This window comes from Lycium ferocissimum, chromosome 8 (genome assembly GCF_029784015.1).
Source record: "Lycium ferocissimum isolate CSIRO_LF1 chromosome 8, AGI_CSIRO_Lferr_CH_V1, whole genome shotgun sequence".
Lineage (NCBI taxonomy): Eukaryota > Viridiplantae > Streptophyta > Magnoliopsida > Solanales > Solanaceae > Lycium > Lycium ferocissimum.
In genome coordinates this window covers 42,190,070-42,210,532 of record NC_081349.1, presented here as the reverse complement: position 1 = coordinate 42,210,532, position 20,463 = coordinate 42,190,070, and the positions used below count along the sequence as shown (strand labels likewise).

At 31.7% G+C, this 20,463-nt stretch overlaps 1 protein-coding gene across 1 annotated transcript; it reads left to right on the top strand.

Annotated features, from left to right (window-relative positions):
* Window positions 1–9,128: 9,128 nt before the first annotated feature.
* Window positions 9,129–18,705, top strand: LOC132068511 (tRNA threonylcarbamoyladenosine dehydratase). Its single transcript, XM_059462120.1, has 11 exons — window positions 9,129–9,295; window positions 9,892–9,935; window positions 10,068–10,146; window positions 10,929–11,076; window positions 11,842–12,054; window positions 12,808–12,942; window positions 13,638–13,772; window positions 13,941–14,156; window positions 15,782–15,906; window positions 16,858–16,915; window positions 17,186–18,705. Exons 1-11 carry the CDS (start codon window positions 9,180–9,182, stop codon window positions 17,315–17,317), a joined length of 1,401 nt encoding a protein of 466 aa, XP_059318103.1. The 5' UTR covers window positions 9,129–9,179; the 3' UTR covers window positions 17,318–18,705.
* Window positions 18,706–20,463: the final 1,758 nt, after the last annotated feature.

Genomic DNA, 20,463 nt, shown 5'->3' with positions numbered 1-20,463 from the left:
TTATGATTGTTTACCATTTTCCTTTCCCTCGGGTTTGGGGTTTGTTACTTACATTCAACGTTGTTATAATCCGTTATTTGAGGGTATTCCTAGAAGTACTTGTAGAGCCGATGTTATAGATTTGTTTAAAAAATATAGATTTTATTTGCGCCACGTATTTAATTCTTTAAATTGTAATGTTTGTCTTACCGCTGATTTGTGTCTTAGTATTAACCATTTAGATTTTTTTGCTATTACATGTCATTGGGTTGATGATATTCGGGTTATGCAAAAAAGAATTATAGCTTTTTTATATGACGAAGGAAAAGGTCGTCACGATGGAAAATTTTTAGCCGATTCAATGTCTACTATTATGAGATTTTTTAACATTTATAGAAAAACACTTTGTATTGCTTTAGATAATGCTTCTAATAATACAAAGGCAGCTTGGTCTTTTAAAAAAAGAAATAAACCCTCCTCTAAAAAATATTTTTCATGTAAGATGTAGTTGTCACATTTTAAATTTAATTGTTAAAGATGGTCTTGAGCATTTTGATGATTCTGTTCAAAAAGTTAGAAATGCTGTTGCGTTTCTTTTTTGTAATGCTAATAGGGGAAGAATTAGAGATTTTAAGAATTGGTGATTTTATTATTCTACTATTTTTGTACAACTCATGTATTATTTGCAAGTTAAAAAAAAATACAACTTGCAAATAAATGTTATCCAAGAATGAATAAAAATATGGCTCATTGAGCTTACTTCTATTTACTTGTGTTCATATTTTTACTTTTATTAAGTTAGGAATATACCTAAAATATACTAAGAATATACTTATAAGTATATTAAGTTATATAGTATACTTAAACATATATAAGTATATATAGTATATACTATATATAAGTATATATAGTATATAAGTAAGTATATATAGTATATATATTAAGTTATACATATATTTAGTATATATATTAAGTATAAATAGTATATATGTATATATAGTATATATATTAAGTTATACCTATATATAAGTATATATAGTATATAGTACATATATATACATATATATAGTATATATATTAAGTTATACACATATTTAGTATATATATTAAGTATATATAGTATATATAGTATATATGTATATATATTAAGTTATACATATATTTAGTATATATATTAAGTTATACATATATATATAGTATATATATTAAGTTATACATATATATAAGTATATGTAAGTTATACATATATATGTATAACTTAATATATATATAGTATATATATTAAGTTATACATATATTTAGTATATATATTAAGTATATATAGTAAAACACATATTTAGTATATATATTAAGTAGAATACATACATGTAGGATCGCGCCGCCACATGATGCCATCTAGGTAGCATGTTGCTTTACTAGGCTATTGACCCTGGCGTTGGGGTTGTTCTTGCGTAACAAGTCCAAACATGCCCTTAAACGCCATCCCTCGGCTAAGTGGGCGGGAAAATGGGACCACCGCCCGGTTTTGAACAATCCTTTGGGTCAATCTCACCTAACCTTGAACATCATGTTTTGGCATGATCATGATGCATTAGAGCATTATTACCATGATCTTAGTAGTCTAGTGTGACGTAATTCAACGGAGTATTTAGCCTATAAGGCTAAACATGAACTTAAATTATAAAATAAAGTAAATAAAAGAAAAAATAAAATTTATACCTTAAAGATGGAGGTTGTGCTCAGCAGGAGAAGATTTATATGAACAAACAAACTTTTTATTTATTAGAGAAAGTTTTTACAGAGGAGAGTGGTAGAGAGCTCGTGCTTGGGGGATCCAAGACTTGCCTCTCAACTGAGAAGTTTGATCCTTATATAACGGATCAGAAGTACAAAACAACAAAATTAAAAAGCAAATGGCCGACAACATGATGGCCAGATAAAAAAGTAAAAGTAAAGAAAAGCAAAGTCGGCCAAAAAGTAGCCGAAAGTAAAAGCAAATCCTAATAATTTCAACTTTAATTATTAAAGTCGCTTTTATAAAAACATTCCTACTTTATGGAAGTAGCCGCCTAGTGGCGGCCCCACCAATCACTTCATCTCGTGACTTGCCCTTGTCTTTTCTTGAAATGGAAGATGCTTCCTCTTGGCAAGGAATTGGCCGCAAAATTTTTCATAGTCCTCCGTATTTTGGACTCGAGATTCTCCCCGCTAAGACCCGATTATTATAGTCTTCTTCATCTTCTTCTTCATTATCGTTGGTATGACCGAAATGACGCTCATTGATGTGTCCTAAATAGCTTCCATATTAAGATGCCGCATTATATTAGACTTAAATTCCTCCATGTATCGGGCTATGAGTCAGTTTCGGTGGAATTAGTCCTTTTTTCAATTGGATTTTTCGAGCAATTTGCTCAAATGCACCGGGTACTTCCTTTGTCCTTGAGTCGAGGAGTCCTTATATTGTGCAATGGTTGTTTTAATTTGATTTATCAAATCGTCCCGAATAGTTCCATCTTTTGATTTTTGTAATAATTTTTTCCTAATTTTGTATAAAAAATTGTTTAACAAGGCATATTTTGCGGGGTATAACCCACTTCAATCGTCCATTTCATAATCCATGGAATAGAGAATTCAATGAAGAAATACATATTAGAAATTTCCTCGAGAAAGTAATATTATTTTCCAAATCTATTATTTTTGGAGAAACATCAACCCATTCGGTATATAAACCTTTAAAGGGTTTGGTAAAGATTTCACTGTTGGACCATAATGAATCCACCATTGATAAAACCAATTTGGTATGCCCTGTTTATAAACATTGGCACAAATTTTTATAAACCATGAATGTTTCCTATTAGGATTTTCATATAAAAGAGCTTTATTAAAGCTTTCAACATAATCTGGCAAACATTTGTTTAGAAACATCATGTTTGCAGTCTTTATTAAACATAAATTTTTCTTGCTTGCGTTGTTTTAATTAAAAACTTTTGATTATATAAATCACCTTGAAATTTAAGAACACACTTAACTATAGCAAGGATTTCTTTTGCTACAGTGGCGTAGTTCTTTTGGCTATTATTCCATTTGCCAGAATAAAATTGGACTAAATATTCTTGTTTATCATTTGGAGAAATTTTGTTTAAGTATTCCTCCATAGCCAATATCGAGGCATCGGTTTAATAATTTTTTGCCAACTAGATTGGCTAAAGTAAGACAAGGAAGATTATTAACTTTTCCCTTGATTTTTTGAACTGCTTGCGTATGAGCATCAGTCCAAGGTTTTGGAATCTTTTTTAATCTATCATATAGAATAGATGTATCTTTTGCCAAGTTTTTATAAAATGGCGAAATATAATTTAAACTTCCAAGAAATCTTTGAAGTTGGGTTTTATCAGTAATAATATCAGGAAATTTAGAAGCAAATTCTATACTTCTATTGATAGGGACAATTTTTCCTTTTTCAATATTATGTCCAAGAAACCTGACCTTTGTTTGGAAAAGCGACATTTTTGGCTTAGATATAACTAGGCCATTTTGAATAATAATTTTCTTGAATATATCAAGATGTTTAAAATGCATTTCGATAGTATTTGAAAATACTAAAATATCATCAATATAAACAATGATAAAATTGCTATAAGCCATAAAAATATCATTCATAATCTTTTGAAATTCTGAAGGGGCATTCTTCAGTCCAAAAGGCATAACATTCCATTCAAATTGCCCTATTGGAACATTAAAAGCAGTTTTGTATTTATCTGCTTCGGCTATTTGGATTTGCCAATAACCTGATTTTAAATCAAATTTAGAAAATATAATCGCATTATGAAGGCGATCTAATAAATCCTTCTTATTAGGAATGGGATATCTAATCCATTTTAAAACCTTATTAAGGGGTTTATAATTTATTACCAATCTTGGAACTCCTCGTTCCTGTTCAGCATGTTTATTAACATAGAAAGCTGTGCATGACCATGGAGATTTCGAAGATCTGATAAGACCTTTGTGCAATAAAGACGAAATCTCATTTTTACATAATTCCAAATATTCGGAATTCATTTGACATGGTCTTGCTTTGGTAGGAATATTATTTTCGTAAAAAGATTCTTCATATGGAAGAGTAACAATATGTCTTTTCCTATCCCAAAAGCATTAGGATGATCACTACATATTTGTAGAGAAAATTGATTTTTTATCAACTCAATTTTATCCTCGTAATTTAGGATTTTGCAAAATATCTTCAATTTGAAGTGTATAGATTTCTTGTTTAAGAAAATTGATTTGCTGATGTTTATTCATCAGCTTATCTTTGATTTCATTTAAAATCCTTGAAAAAGGTTCAGTTATAAACTCGAATTTGATAGGTTTATTATCATAGGTTCCTATAAAACCTTTATCATCCATCCACTGAATAGGAAATAATTTATGGATAAATGGAGTACCCAAAATAACTTGGTTTGAAAATATTTTTTACCAACACAAATGTTTCAGGAATACAAACCTTGTCTTGGCAAATATAAGCTTTGGGTAGTTTATAAGTAATACCCATTTTTTGGCCACTAGCAGACCTTAAACTATGAGTAGTTTTTTCAAAATATTTTGAAGGTATTAATCCTTCTTGGATACAACTTAAATCTGCTCCGCTATCAACTAGAGCAGTAAACTCTTTTTGAAATTATAATCAATTAAAAGAGTAACTTTTATAAAAAATTTAAAGTTATACATATATTTAGTATATATATTAAGTATATATAGTAAAACACATATTTAGTATATATATTAAGTATATATATATATATAGTATATATGTATATATATTAAGTTATACATATATTTAGTATATATATTAAGTTATACATATATATAGTATATATATTAAGTTATACATATATATAGTATATATATTAAGTTATATATATATATGTATAACTTATATACTTATATATATGTATAACTTAATATATATATACTTATATACTATATAAGTATATATATATTAAGTTATACATATATATAAGTATATGTAAGTTATATATATATATGTATAACTTAATATATATATAGTATATATATTAAGTTATACATATATTTAGTATATATATTAAGTATATATAGTATATATAGTATATATGTATATATAGTATATATATTAAGTTATACCTATATATAAGTATATATAGTATATAGTACATATATATACATATATATAGTATATTTATTAAGTTATACACATATTTAGTATATATATTAAGTATATATAGTATATATAGTATATATGTATATATATTAAGTTATACATATATTTAGTATATATATTAAGTTATACATATATATAGTATATATATTAAGTTATATATATATATAAGTATATATAGTATATAAGTATATATATATATTAAGTTATACATATATATAAGTATATGTAAGTTATATATATATATGTATAACTTAATATATATATAGTATATATATTAAGTTATACATATATTTAGTATATATATTAAGTATATATAGTATATATAGTATATATGTATATATAGTATATATATTAAGTTATACCTATATATAAGTATATATAGTATATAGTACATATATATACATATATATAGTATATATATTAAGTTATACACATATTTAGTATATATATTAAGTATATATAGTATATATAGTATATATGTATATATATTAAGTTATACATATATTTAGTATATATATTAAGTTATACATATATATAGTATATATATTAAGTTATATATATATATAAGTATATATAGTATATAAGTATATATACTATATATATTAAGTTATACATATATATAAGTATATGTAAGTTATACATATATATGTATATTTAAAAAACTACGTATTCTTGACTATCTTTGTTAGTTGTTAGTCGAAGTAAATATTTAAACTTTAATTATAAAGTTGTATAACATATGTAAATATACCTACAATATACAAATAAATACTATAATATATATATATAATACAAAAAACAAAAAAAAAATATATTTTAAACACTCTAAACCGGACCGGTTCCGGTTTGGAGTTTAAAACGAGAACCGGAACCGGTTAAGCGGTTCCGGTTTTTTAACCGTGAATCGGCAGTTCCTTAACCGGTTCCGGTTGGAACCGGTTGACACCTTTACCCTCATGCAGATTTAAATGCTCAAAAGGCACTGCCCTTTTTTCATGTAAACTGTGAAATTTCTTACAAGTTGTGGAATCATCTTCCCAAGTTGCATGATATATAAACAGTTAAACACATATATTTAGCACGCTTAATGATTAATAACACGTAGACATATCAAAACATATTCCATGTGATTGTGATAACATTGAACTTTAAAAGTACAATGAATTAAGAATTGATTATTTTAACATATAGAGCGATAATTGATCAAGGACTAACCTATGGTGGACCATTTATAGAGTTGATTGCAGATGGTCACTTAATTAATATTTATTAATCAGAAAGTCACTTTCTTTGGTAAAGGAAATTGGAATTAAGAAGAAATGTGATTTTCTGAGATAATAATTATTAGTTGAGTAACTCTCTGAGAAATCAGCCCACGATTTATATTCTAGAAAAGCTTTGATCAACATTATAAATCAACAATAATATTAATAACAGTGATAACAATAGTAACAATCTTCTGAATACTAGCTGATTAATGTAAATCTCGTCAGAACCTAATTCTTCTTATTTACTTTACTTTTTAGATTTTAGAACTCAGAAAAATTAGTCTTTGCTCAGCTTTAATTTGTGTTGGAACAAGACTTAGTTATCACTCTTCTTGTTGTTTTATAAACTGATCTTCCCGTCGAGGCAAATCAAATACAACAAAATGACAACGTCCCCTATATCAATTATCAATGGTAATTTCATGAATGATCATTTAACTTTTATTTTATTGCATTAATTGTCCAAATTTCACAGAAAGTCACTAAACTATTTTTTGTAATAAACAAATATTCACCTTTGTATAAGTATCACAACAAGTCATCAAAGAAATTGTTTATCACCAAAAAGTCATTCAATGTTGCCTAAATATCATTTAAGATGTCTCTTTTGTTTTCTCCTAATAATTTTTTGTGATACTTAGGTAAAATTGAAAGACTTTTTTATTAATAAAATATAGTCTAGTGATATTCGTGATAGTCAAGTAAAATTGACCGGTTTTCTTTTATAATTTAGTAATTTTATTTATTTTAGTATAATAAAGTAAAGATTGGACATAACCATCTATAAACTTAACCCATTGTATATGTATTTTTGTTTATTATAGTATACCAAACTAGTTTCTTGGCCAATCAATCGCTTATCTGTTTGCAATTACCAATCTTGATTGTTGACCCCAAGTTTTGTTTTAAAGAGATATAATACTGTTGGAGTCACAACATCGTCAATCTGAAATAGACAAGTGGAACTCTTGACGTCGGTTGGCTTATCATATGCTCTAATTATTATTGATGATTATCTTATATGTAAGACAACTTGCAGAAAAGTACTTGGGAGTTATTAGAAACATTTAATTTTCAGCTGAGCTAGCATGACGTTAATTTGGAACAGAGTTTACTTTATAAGTACTCTTACATGCCTGTATAATAAGTGAATTTAAGATTTGAATATTACGAATTTGAAGTAGGATTTTTATATTACAGTTATTTTGATTTATTGGGTTTAAGATTTATTATTTATATTATTTAATAGATTTTTAAAAAATATAGGAGTGTAAAATTTGAGCTAAAATTATTGAATTTGGATAGACTCATATGAAATATAGCATCTCCGCCCTTGCACATTATCAAATATAGACTCATTGATTTTTTTTTTCTTTTTGTTTCTCGCACATTATCAAATCTAACTAGTACTTAATACATTTTTTTCTACAGAGAAAAAGGAAGTTGATGAACACTAACCTAAACAAAAATATTTCCATTTGTTGACAAAAGTATGATAACCCAATTTTTGTTTATTATAGTAATAAAATAATATTCCTCCGTTCCTTTTACTAATCTAATATTGATTTTATGCCATTCTTAATAATTATTATTAAGGTTTATTTTTTTAAATGATCCATATTAACTATAATTTGAAATCTAAATTTGAGTACTAGTAATTCAAAAAGTTTGAAAAATAGTTATTTAACAATAAAAGTAAAATTAGTAAAGTATAAATCTCTCTTAAATTGCACGGCGGTTTGTTCTTCAAATTGGACTGCTCTTTAATTTTATCCTTCAAATGGGCTGGTCTTAAATTTTTGGCCTTAGCAATCGAACTTATGCCTAGCGTAACATAAATTTTTTGAGAGCGTGGGATATAACTTGTGGGATATGATAATTCAAAAATATAAACTAATACCCATGAAAATATGATTTGGTTTGAGGGGGAAAATTAAAGACCAATACAAAATAGGAACAGAAGTGCAAGTGACCCCTAAAATGGACTATCTGTACACTTGTCCCCATTATAAATAAGCAATTCCACGGTTTTCCCTTCAAATGAACTTGTCCTTAATTTATGACCTTCAAATGGGATGGTCTTTCATTTTTGCTCTTTAAAATCGAACTTATGCCTAGAGTGAATATTATGCGTAATTTATGGCCTTCTAGGCATAAGTTGATTGCGAAGGCTAACAACTAAAGATCAGTCCATTTGAAGGCCAATAACTAAAGACCAGCACAAAATAGGGTCCAAAGTGCAAATGACCCCATTGTAAATTTTTTTTTGCGCGGATTCCCTTCAAAGGCACTATTTTTGGCCCTCAAATTGGTGGTCTTTAATTTTTATCCATCGCCTAATACCTCGAGGTTCTAGTTTCGAACCCCAGCTCAGTAAAAAAAAAAAGAAGGAATTTCACAAGGCAGAATTTTGCACTCTGCCTGATGCCTTGCGAATCCAAACTCTATCTTGCGATTTTTTTTAATTTTTTGACTGAGCGGGAGTTAGAATCTGAAATCAAGAAACTTTTTGCGAAGGACAAAAATTAAAGACTACCAATTTGAGGAACAAAGATTAAAGACCAGTGCCTTTGAAGGCCAATGGTGCAAATGACCCTAAATTGTAAGACAGTAAACCCATTTCTTCAGGCCCAATTAAGCTTCATCCATACAGTTCCCTTTCTATGTCCAAAAAATCCTTCACTCCTTCATTGATTGGTTTAACCTAAACCCACTGGCGGCGTGTGGGAAGGAAAATGGAAGAAAAAGTAAAGATTTTAGCATTTATTGGAGCTGGTGCTCTATTGGGTTCTGCTGCTACACTTGCTATTTCCAAACTTCTTTCCAGTCCACTCCCAATTAACAACAACCAGTAATTACTAATCCATACACATTTTGGATTCAAAAATCATGTTATGTAGTATTTGTTATAATTATAGTGAATTTTTACACAAATTTATACTCTCGTATACAGTAACAGTGGATCCGCCCCTGATGTATGTTGGAAGTTTTTGAAATCATATATAGTATATTCTTATACTAAATTGGTGTGTATGTGTATTGCTTAAACTAAGTTGTGTATACGCTTTTACTTTGCATCTACTGGCCTAAAATTCTGAAAGAGGGGATTTTTCGGCAACTGTTGAAGTTAGAAACTCTTTTTAGTGTGAAATTTGGAAAAAAGTAGTATTTGTTTTCAAGTTGAAAATGATGTTTGGAAATTGGAGTTGTGTTTGGATATGAATACAAATTGGAGTGAAAATTGTGAAAACAGAGGTTTGGAGTTTTTCGAATTCCAGGAAATTGTAACAATTCTATGTCCAAACAATCATCCGGAATAAAATTCCAGAAAAAAGTGAAAACTTATCCATGGCCAAACGGTCCTTTAATATATTCTAGATATCTTGTGTATGGTCTTTTTTAGAAGCTGAGAGTTGAAATTTGATGATTGTAAACTTTCTTTTGCAGAAGTGTTGGAAATGGGTATATAAGCGAGTCGCTAAATTCAAATGGTACATTTCTGTTCTCTGTGGTTTAACGTTTATACTTGTCTGGTTTAACGTTTCTGTACTCTTTGGTTTAATGTTTATACTTGTCTGGTTTTGACATTTCTGTTCTCTTTGGTTTAATGTTCATTCATTCAGAGCTTCCTGCATCCAAATGTAATGGAATGGCTACTTCAAACCCGTTGGCTGATGAAGTGGTTTCTGAACAACTAACAAGGTAATTCTTGATTTTTTTTTTCCCTTTTGAATTATATCAAGGAAAGAAGATTTTATTAACGAGGAAAGAAGTACAAGGAAGAGAACTAGCTGTATTGCGTAAGATTGGACAAGTGTAATATCACGTAAAAGGACATATAACTGTACTGCGTAAAGGATAGGCAAAATAGCTCTATATCATACATGATGTACCGAGAGAAACTGACCTTGTCATGTTTTGCCATTTTGCAGTAACTAAATTAAGGTAAAGAAAGGGTTTAATAATGAAACATTGCAAAAAAATAACCTTGGTCAGAATTGAAAACAGAGGTCATTACATGCTTGTTGTGTTCATTTTCGTTCTTTCTGTTCCTTACCATCATTCTCTCAGTCGTCGGTTCTCTTCAGGTGTATGATATGCAAAGTAAGGGAAACTGGAGATATTGGGGTACTAAGATGTATTGTACTTTTTCCTATTTTCTTCCTTAGATTTGATTCTTAAAGATATAAGATCAGATAAAATTTTCATGCAATTGACACAAATATTTACAGAGGTATACATAAAACAAATTATTCATGAACACAAGTGTTCTTATAAGTTTATGCAAACTTCAACCTGTTTGATATATGATCTCAAAGTAGAGCTCGAGATCAACTCGTCTGATAAATAACCAAGCTGAACTTAAGCCCATGCTTTTTAAACAAGTCAGCTCATTTACAACTCCAGACATCCGCTAATGGCTGCTGCTGATGGCAACACTTGTATTTCTGCTCTTATTTTTGTACTCTTTTCTGGTCTCTTAGGAATATACAGTTCTTTGGCCTCGAAGCCCAACAGAAAGTGACTGCATCATATGTTGTGGTAATTGGTCTTGGAGGAGTTGGAAGTCATGCTGCATCCATGCTTCTGAGGTCAGGTGTTGGTAGGCTGCTACTTGTGGATTTCGATCAGGTATCGTATTTAATTGCCATTTGATTCACTTATATATTACGCTGCTGTAAACTCTTGCCAGTTATTTTCTTTTGTCACAGAATATTCTAACTCCTCCATTTGAAATTTCAGATTTCATTTCACCTTTTTCCTTTGCCTGAAATTTAGAGACGCGGCATATAGTTAAATGATTTCCATTACTATAGATTATTGACTTAGCTCTGTTTAAGTTTCTTCTCTATCTCTTATAGACCTTCATGTTGGTTTAAGACATGATTTGGATATTTGAATATATCCAATTTGCATATTGCAATGCAAGGAAATTACAAAGATCTGGAATCCATGGGATATTGCATACGGTACTTAGTTATTAAATTTGAAGTGCCTCAGCATTTTGAATAGGACACAGCATTCAATAAAAAGTATTTAAAATGATTCCACTATGTTGTAGTTTGACTTAATTGCAAGTAGGACAAACTGGCCTGATATTGAAGGGTGTAGAAAAATACAATTCTTTTCATTTAAACCTTCAATTTTAGGCACTAAAATTTGAATGCTAAGTTGAAGATTGTGCTATCTAATAGTAATGTGATTCGGCTATTCTGTGGAGATTCTGCTGCAATGTGTGTGACCACAAAATCAAATTAACTTTAAGCCTTTGGGCTCAGTTGAAGGATCATTCCTGTTGTTGTATGTGGACATGATTTGCTCTAGTTATATAAGTTTTTTAAAAGAAATTTTTCCTCTATGTTTCCGAATATCTGATATCGGCTAATTATGTTGAAGGTGTCAGTCTCCTCATTAAATAGACATGCTGTTGCCACAAGAGAGGATGTTGGTACCTCGAAAGCCCTATGCCTTAAGAAGCACTTCCAATCAATTTTCCCAGAGTGTCATATAGATGCAAAAGTTATGTTATATGATTCATCGTCTGAAGAAGAAATTCTCTCTGGCCACCCTGATTTTGTCCTTGATTGTATTGATAATATCGACACAAAGGTAGGTTTGTTTATGTGTTCCTTCATTCACAGTTGCTGCTACTCCTTTTTAATAGAAATTTCCATCTCTTGGCTGAAAAGTGAAATGATTGTAGAAATTACAGTTTTTCCATTACTGGCTATACTTTGAAAACCTGCTGGCTGAGTTGAATAAACTCTGATTTTACAGTTTTATTATTGCCTCCTTTCCAAGCCTTGATTTTCTTTTCTTTTGTTTTTTATTTCATTACCCGTTTTTCCCCTTGTGGAAGGGGATGGTGAATTTTTTCTTTCCATGTTCTCTGTTTTGTTAAACATTGAATGCAACTAATAAGGTTGGTCTTAATGTTCTCTCTCTTCTAGGGAGCAACTTTTCTTTTAGTGATTCCAGAGCGCAATTGAGGCCAGTTACAATTTGGAATTTTTTTTGGAATTATAGCAGTCTCTTTACTAACTTGGATAGAATCCATTGAACCAGAAGATTCTTTTACACTGTCTTCATTATGAATTCTTGAAAAATGATCCAGAGAAGAGCTTGGTACTTATGAATATTAGTTTATGCAGTTCACGATGGAAATTGTTAGTTTCTTTGTCTTCTGTCTTGGTAAGTATTTCAGAAAACAATTGTGCGATGCACAGTATGTAAAAGCTTTCAATGGAATTAGTAAATCAAGGGATGGCTATTTCAGTACCTGTTTCTAATTAGTTATGGTTCTATATAATACCTTTTTGAGTCTTTTTCAGTTCGGAATTTTTGCTATGTAATACTTTGCAGGTGGCACTTCTCGCTGCTTGTGTTCGAAGAGGTTTGAAAGTTTTATCTGCAACTGGAGCTGGCGCAAGGGCTGATCCAACAAGAATTCGTGTGGCTGACTTAAGAGAGTCCACCAATGACCCTCTATCTCGAGCTGTAAGTAATTTTGTTGAGCTTTATCGCGCTATACATGCAGCATGCGGGATTTTCAGATTTTTAGCTCCACATTCTATTTCTGAGTCATTTTTTTTAAAAAAAACTGAAATGAGCATTGGCTTCTTGATCCACCAGATTATATAATAGATAATTTTGACTTCTTTAATCTCTCTTGGTTGGGGATGAGACAGTCCGTCTTCCAAACACTTGAAGCTAAGTGAGCATTTTATGAATCACTTGGCTTACCGGATATTGTTAAAGCACTAATAATAACTCTATGTTTGAGGACATGAAGCTCTCCAGTAATGAGACTGCTTCTCCATATATTAGAATATATTCTTCAAGTCTGTAACAATAGTCTACCCTGATATTTACGTTCATAAAAAAGAACAGTCCTACCCTGATATTTCATTCGCTTGAAAGACGATACATTAAAAAAAGACTCAATCTCCAATTTTTTGTTGGGCTATGGGCTGTTGACTGTGTTATGTGAACAGAATCTTAACTACTTATATAATCTTGTACTAACTCGATCATAAAATGAAAGACTTATAAGTTCAATGCTGGTGTTATATCCTTAGGAATATTCAGGATTCACAGTTGGACCATGCATAACAAATGGAAAATATTGTTCTTAGTATTGTCCATTTCTCATGTTTGCTTTTAGTTGATTACTTGAAAAACTAATTGAGCAGGTAAGACATCGTTTGAGAAAAGATCATGGTATTGATGGTGGCATTCCTGTGGTATTTTCTCTAGAGAAACCCAAGGCAAAGCTGCTTCCCTTTAAAGGGCCCAGCGGAGAAGAAGAAAATCCTTCAGATTATCAAGTAAGAATTTCACCTTTTTGAACTGCTAAATTTTGAAATTGCTATAAAGAACTTGTGAGAATAGACACATTTCACTAAAAACTTTAAACTGTATAAATAACATTCATCTGTTGATCTGAAAAAAATTAATTGTTTAGCATCTTCTAAAATTTGCAACATGGATATCAGATAGTGCCTGGATTTAGGGTCCGCATCATTCCAGTTCTGGGGACTATACCTGCAATTTTTGGGCAAGTAATGGCTTCCTATGTTGTGACTCAACTAGCTGAATTGCAAGTCCATATGGAACCAGTGGTGAACTTTGATACGGATCACTATGTAATCCTCCATCAACGCCTTATTGAGCATGAAGAGTTGCTATATGGCACATCGATGCAAGTGGAGGTACTAAGTCCTGAACTTGCACTTTCTATTTGCTTGCTTGAAGTCATCAAGTTAGGAGCCGATAGGCTATTCCCAGCTTTTTCTTTTTCTTTTTCTTTTTCTTTTTCGTGATATTATTTATCGAGGCAAACATCACTATCTTTATCTTTAAAGGAATTAACCTGCATACTGATAGCACTGAAACAGAATATGATGTTAAAGGATGTGAAGTTCTAATTTCTGTAGTTTTTCTTATATTTTTCGTTTCTTGGGTCCTGGATATATACTGTACAATATCATTTATATAAATGAAAATGCTGAATTCATTTTGCCAAAGTATGGATTGTAGATCTAAATTCCTCGTAGTAGTTTTTGATCAGTAAAATAGAAATATTAGTTTTTGATAAGTAAAATAGAAATATGGCAAAAGTCATAGATAGCCCCCTAAACTTTACCACATTTTCCTCTGGGGTATACCTAAACCGAGGGTTGTACCTATTGAGTACCTAAACCAGTCCAAATTCGATCCCATTGGGTACCTTTTTCACAATAATCAGCAAAATTAAGAGAGTGTATTACACTCTCCATGACGTGGCAACTTTGTCAAATGAAAATGTGACACGTGGCGGTGGGGTCCATTATAATAATTAAAAAATAAATTATACACCCCCCCAACTGCAAAAGAAACCGGCCGCCGCTCCCCCACCACTGGCCGCCACCCCCCCCCCCCCCCCCCCCAACCGCCGTCCCCCCACCCCACCAATAATTTATTCCCCTTTTCTTCTCTTATTTGGATCTATCAATGTCTTTACAAGACCCACCAACCTTTAATAAAAGGTGAGATAAAAAAAAAGAGTCATAGTAATGGTGAATCCCCATTTTTTCGAGTGAACAAGATGGTAATGCTACTTTTCAGATCTAAAAAGGACAAAAAAAATGATGGTAAGAAATAACATCCAATTCACAAATTAATTTTATATAAATAATTAAAAGAAATGAAGTGCTATGATGAAGAAGAAGAAGAAGAAGAAGAAAAAAAAAAGCAAGGAAAAAATGGAGCTTCGCCGGAAATGGAGGGGTGGGAAAATAGTTGGATGGAAGAATTGAGGAGGAAGACCGGTCCAGTTGTCTTCCTCCTTTTTTTTAAGTTAATTTTTATAAACAAAATATAAAGAAACTAAAAAAAAAAGAAGAAGAAGAAGAACTGAAGAAGACAGAAGTGGAGAAGACGAAGAGGGAAGGAGGGGGGATGACTGACGCAAGGGGGGAGGTGATTGAAGAGTGGGGCCAATGTTTTTTTTCCTTAAATTTAATTAAAGTCAAAGATGTAAGTTTTTAATCAAAAAAAAGAAAAAGAAAATTAACATTTAAGAGTGGGTCACGCGCGCAAGGAAAGTGTGGTTCACTTTTTTTGCCACATCAGCAAAAAGTATTTATGTGGTACAAATTCAGAGGGGTTTAGGTACCCAATAGGTACAACCCTCGGTTTAGGTACCCCAGAGGAAAATGTGGCAAAGTTTTGGGGGCTGTCTATGACTTTTGCCTAGAAATATTCATTTTTCAATTTTCTTTTGCATGCTATTTCGCATTTTTTTGTTAGTCAGCATTGTGAAACACATTTTCATCCCTGTTTTATCACTCTTTAGGTAGATGTTGAAGAAGTTATGTATATTACCAAAGAGTTGTGGCATGGGAGAAGTTCAAGGGACCTATCCGTTAAAGATGTAGGGCGTGCAATGTGGCGTTCAGTGAACGAGTTGATGCTTGTGAGGTATGTATGCTAAGCCTAATATGATGGAATGAACATCTATTCACTTCAGTATCATTCCCCTGGATAAACTGAGACTGAGATAGGCAAACACGAGATCTTTTCAACGATGAGAAAAAAGATTGCCTCATATTGTTTTCTTTCTGTGATAATGTAATATTTTGGTAAAATTGCGGTAATGAAACTCCGTATGCCAAAAGTAGAAAGTAGAAGCACTATGTTTCTCTAGAAAAGACATCCAATCATCTACATGCCTCGTCACTATTTCACTTTGTGAAATATGATATTCATGATTATGGAGGATATAAAATTGTCACATACTATTTCTTCTTTTCGTTTCACGAGTTACTAAAATGATTTTTTTTCACTCAACTGAAAATGGGAAATCCTGTGCAAGATGTATACCGGTCAAGTGGACCACGCAAATATGTTCCACAAATTTTATCCGCTCATTCATACAAGTTCATGCATATTATTTGTTACTCCCTCCGTTTCAATTTGTTCGTCTTACTTTCCTTTTTAGTTCGTTTAAAAAAGAATGCCTCATTCCTTTTTTGACAACTCTTCAATTTCAACTTTCCACATGACATATTTAAGATCACAAGATTGAAGGTCATTTTGGTACATTCTGTATATCTTTAGTTTAAAATCACAAGATTCAAAAGTCTTCTTTACTTTCTTAAAATCTGTGCCAAGTCAAAACGAGACAAACAAATTGAAACTGAGGGAGTAATTTTTTGCTCGAAGTTGCTATTTTTAACAACTTGTATCTTATGTAGAAGGATGACATTTTGACCTAACTTCATGATTACTATTTTATTTCCAGATGCTGTCATTGCATAGAATTTCTTAAGCATCATTTTGTAAAGTGGTCATCATAACTATTTACGTTTAGCAATCTCTGTGTTTTCTGCCTCTCAACTCATAGCGATGCTTGCTTTGACATCCGTTTAGGTGGGATAAGACAAAGCCAGCTTCAGTTTCGAATCTACTCCTGCTAAGATTTAAGGAGGTATGTTTCTTGATTCATATTTGCTGCATGGTAGTGGAGGCGGTGCAACGTTATAGTAGAATTTTACATTGCATCAATTTTCTATTTTGGATTAAAACATTCAAGATGCTTATGTCATGACGAAATTCTCTGAACTTATATTACGTATCCCACAAAATGACTTGTGAAACTGGATACTCAAAGGAAGTGCTTGATGTTTAATGAAACTATTGTTATTTTTGCTGCATTATAAACTGTAATAGTCTTCCTTTTGCTATTCTCTGGTTCAAGGCTGACGAACACGAGTCAAGGTCACTGGAAGATATAAAGGATGAAGAACCAGAATTTTTTGTTAGGGTGACAAATGTGCTGAAGCGAGCAGAATTGGAGTTTGGCTTTTATAGGATGGTTCAGGAAACCTGAAGATCCCACACAGAGAGACAAGTGAAACTCAAAAGCTGTCTGAAGTGAGAATCATCAAGGTTTTGAGTCTGGTTTCTTTGGTGATGGTGTTTAGAATACTTCAAGGAGCAAACAACTTGGAAGTAGCTGAACACTTTTGACCATATCAAAGAGCTTATTTAGGGATTTCTTGTAGTTGTTGTATCGGGGAATGTGCGATATAGAATCATTTTAACACTTTTATTTTGGTATATCAGTCCTAAACGTCAAAATGAAGACCAATTGCAAAGAGTTGCAAGTTTTTGATTTAGTAGACAATCACCTCAACAACACATTCCCCATGTGGTTGGAATTCTGCCAGAGCTGCAAGTTTTAAGCTTGAGATCAAATAAATTGCATGGATCTATTAGAATTTCAAGAGTTAAAAACATGTCTCCCCAGCTTCGACTAGTAGATCTATCTTACAATGTCTTCTCGGGAAACTTACCTACGAGTCTGTTTCAACATTTGAAAGCAATGAGGTCATTTGATCAAACAATGAGGTCATTAGAATTTCTTGGAGATGGATATTATGAAGATTGGATAACAGTTGCAACGAAGCGCATGGAGCTTGAACTTGTCAGAATTTTGACTGCTAGTACGCTATTGATCTTTTAAGTTATAGATTTGGAGGGCATATTCCAAGTATTATGGGAGATCTCATTGCACTTTACGTGTTGAATTTATCTCATAATGAATTGCAAGGTCATAAGTCACCAACACTCGGAGATTCAAAAGATAAATCTCCGAGTGATGATGGCATATGACCTTAGAATTCATTATGAGATAAATTCAACACGTGAAGTGCAATTAGATCTCCCATAATACTTGGAATATGCCCTCCTAATCTCTTTGTTAAAAGAAGAGTAATGTACTAGTAGTCAAAATTCCGACAAGTTCAAGCTCCAGCGCGTTGGTTGTAACTGTTATTCAATCTTGGATAATATCCATTTCCAAGATATTCTCTAATGACTTTATTGTTTGATCAATTGACCTCATGACTTTCAAATGTTGAAACAAACTCGTAGGTTAGTTTCCCAGCAAAGCATTGTAAGATAGATCCACAATTTGAAGTTGGGGAGATATGTTTTCAATTCTTGAAGTTCTAATGGATCCATGCAACTTATTTGATCTCAAGCTTAAAACTTGCAGCTCTGGTAGAGTTCCCAACCACGTGGGGAATGTGTCGTTGAGGTGATCGTCTCCTAAATCAAGAACTTGCAACTCTTTGCGATTGGCCTTCACTTTGAGGATTGTCTCCATTCATCTTATTTGATCCAAAAAGATGTTTTTGTCATATCAGTGATTTGTGCTGTGAGAATCACTTCTAACTTAATGTTCTTATTCAATAGAAGTAATTTTTAAAAGCATTTGATGTTTTATGTTTGAAATTTATAGTACATTGAATGCTTTGTTTTTAATACGTCAATAAATTCTCCCCCAGTAGGATTACTGTAGCAAATTTGAAAGCAGAATTATGCTAATATGGTAGTTGGAACTTTCTATATGCTAAAATTGAAGTTCCTCTTAACACCTCCTTTGAGGGTGCCTAGATAGACAAGCCAAGCAAAGTCATACCTGGCTGAGTATGCTCGAAGTGATCTCAGACCTATTCCTTGTTGCATTTCGACCTTCTTTCTGTTTTTAAGATTTATCCAGATTTTTTAATACTTGGTTGTGAATATCAGAACTGATTGGCTAAATCATGGGTTTCTTTACCAAAGCCTAATGAGTGCACAGAAAGGACCATTACAGCAGGAAACGTTCAGTCAATATCCATATGGACGTCGTCATCAAGTTTGTGAGATATTGTTGTCGAATAAAAGGAGCAATAAAGTACCTATTTGTTGTTTAGGACCAAAATCTGAAGACTCTTTATCTTGTTTCATAATGTTCATGTGATAGCTTTAGGTAGGGTTTTTGGCAAGAACATGTGATTGTTGCATGCCAATTTATGAGTAGGAAGCTGTCATTGGCTTCCATATTTTGTTTTAGAGTGTCAGCATTTTGGCTGTCTCAATCATTCTGACTAAAGAGGTCTCAAGATCGAGCTCAAGAATGGAAAATTCTTTTGGTATAGAGTGCTTCCCTTTTTAATGGGCTTTACGTGGCGCAATCTAATTAGTGGGCCAAAAACGAGTACCAAACATCTGGCGGGAGATTCTCACCTCCCAAAAAAAGAAAGAAGCATAAGGACCACATTAAAGCAACTTCAAAGAAGCATAAGGACCACATTAAAGCAACTTCACTTCGAAAATTCTCAACTATTCATGAACTTTTCTAGTTCGATTGTCTACAAGAGTGTTATCCAAAATATCCATCTCATAAAAATGTTATGGAACAAATATGAAAAGAGAACAAAATACTTCATATAAACTCCGTGAAGCAATAATTAGCAATGGCAAGGTGTTATATGCAAGAAGAGTCAGAGAATTTGGATGTACAATTATAGTGAGCATGAAGAACGTTGGAATTTGGAACCAATAGACAATGATTAACATTTAGTACATGTACATGATTCTTTGTTTAAATGCTTCCATTTAAAATAATGTAGCTTCATAGAATAAACCTTGTGTATCTTCACTAATTCAATGCCAAATATAATCAGCATATTAAGTACCGTTGCGGTGACTTCCTCTTATTGCCATTTTTTCCGGAAGTATCCGCTCATAGCACCATGACCATTTTCGATTATAGCACGCTGTGTCAATGACTATATGAAAGACAATTAACTTTGCAATATTTAGCATTATATCTTTCAAAATCAAGTTGTGTACTGTTTGATTTTTAATCCCTACTACATTGTCTTCACTATTATGTTTTGTACGTTTCAGATATAGCACATCTTTTTAAACTAATTGTTTAAGTATGAGTTGGATCCACTACAGAATTTTATAATATTTTCCACACGTTTATACTATCTCAGTATCTCTATACGATTCGATGGAATTGAATTATTCTGACATACTCAAAGCCTATTCCCCACGGACCCCCCTTGAAGTAGAAGGATAAGCATTGTATAAAGTGCATTTTTTTTTTTTGGTGAAATAAAGTGCATTTATTATGTATTCATACGAGAATGGGTTAATAGAAAATAAGTTATAAATGTGGTCCAAACTCCAAAGCAT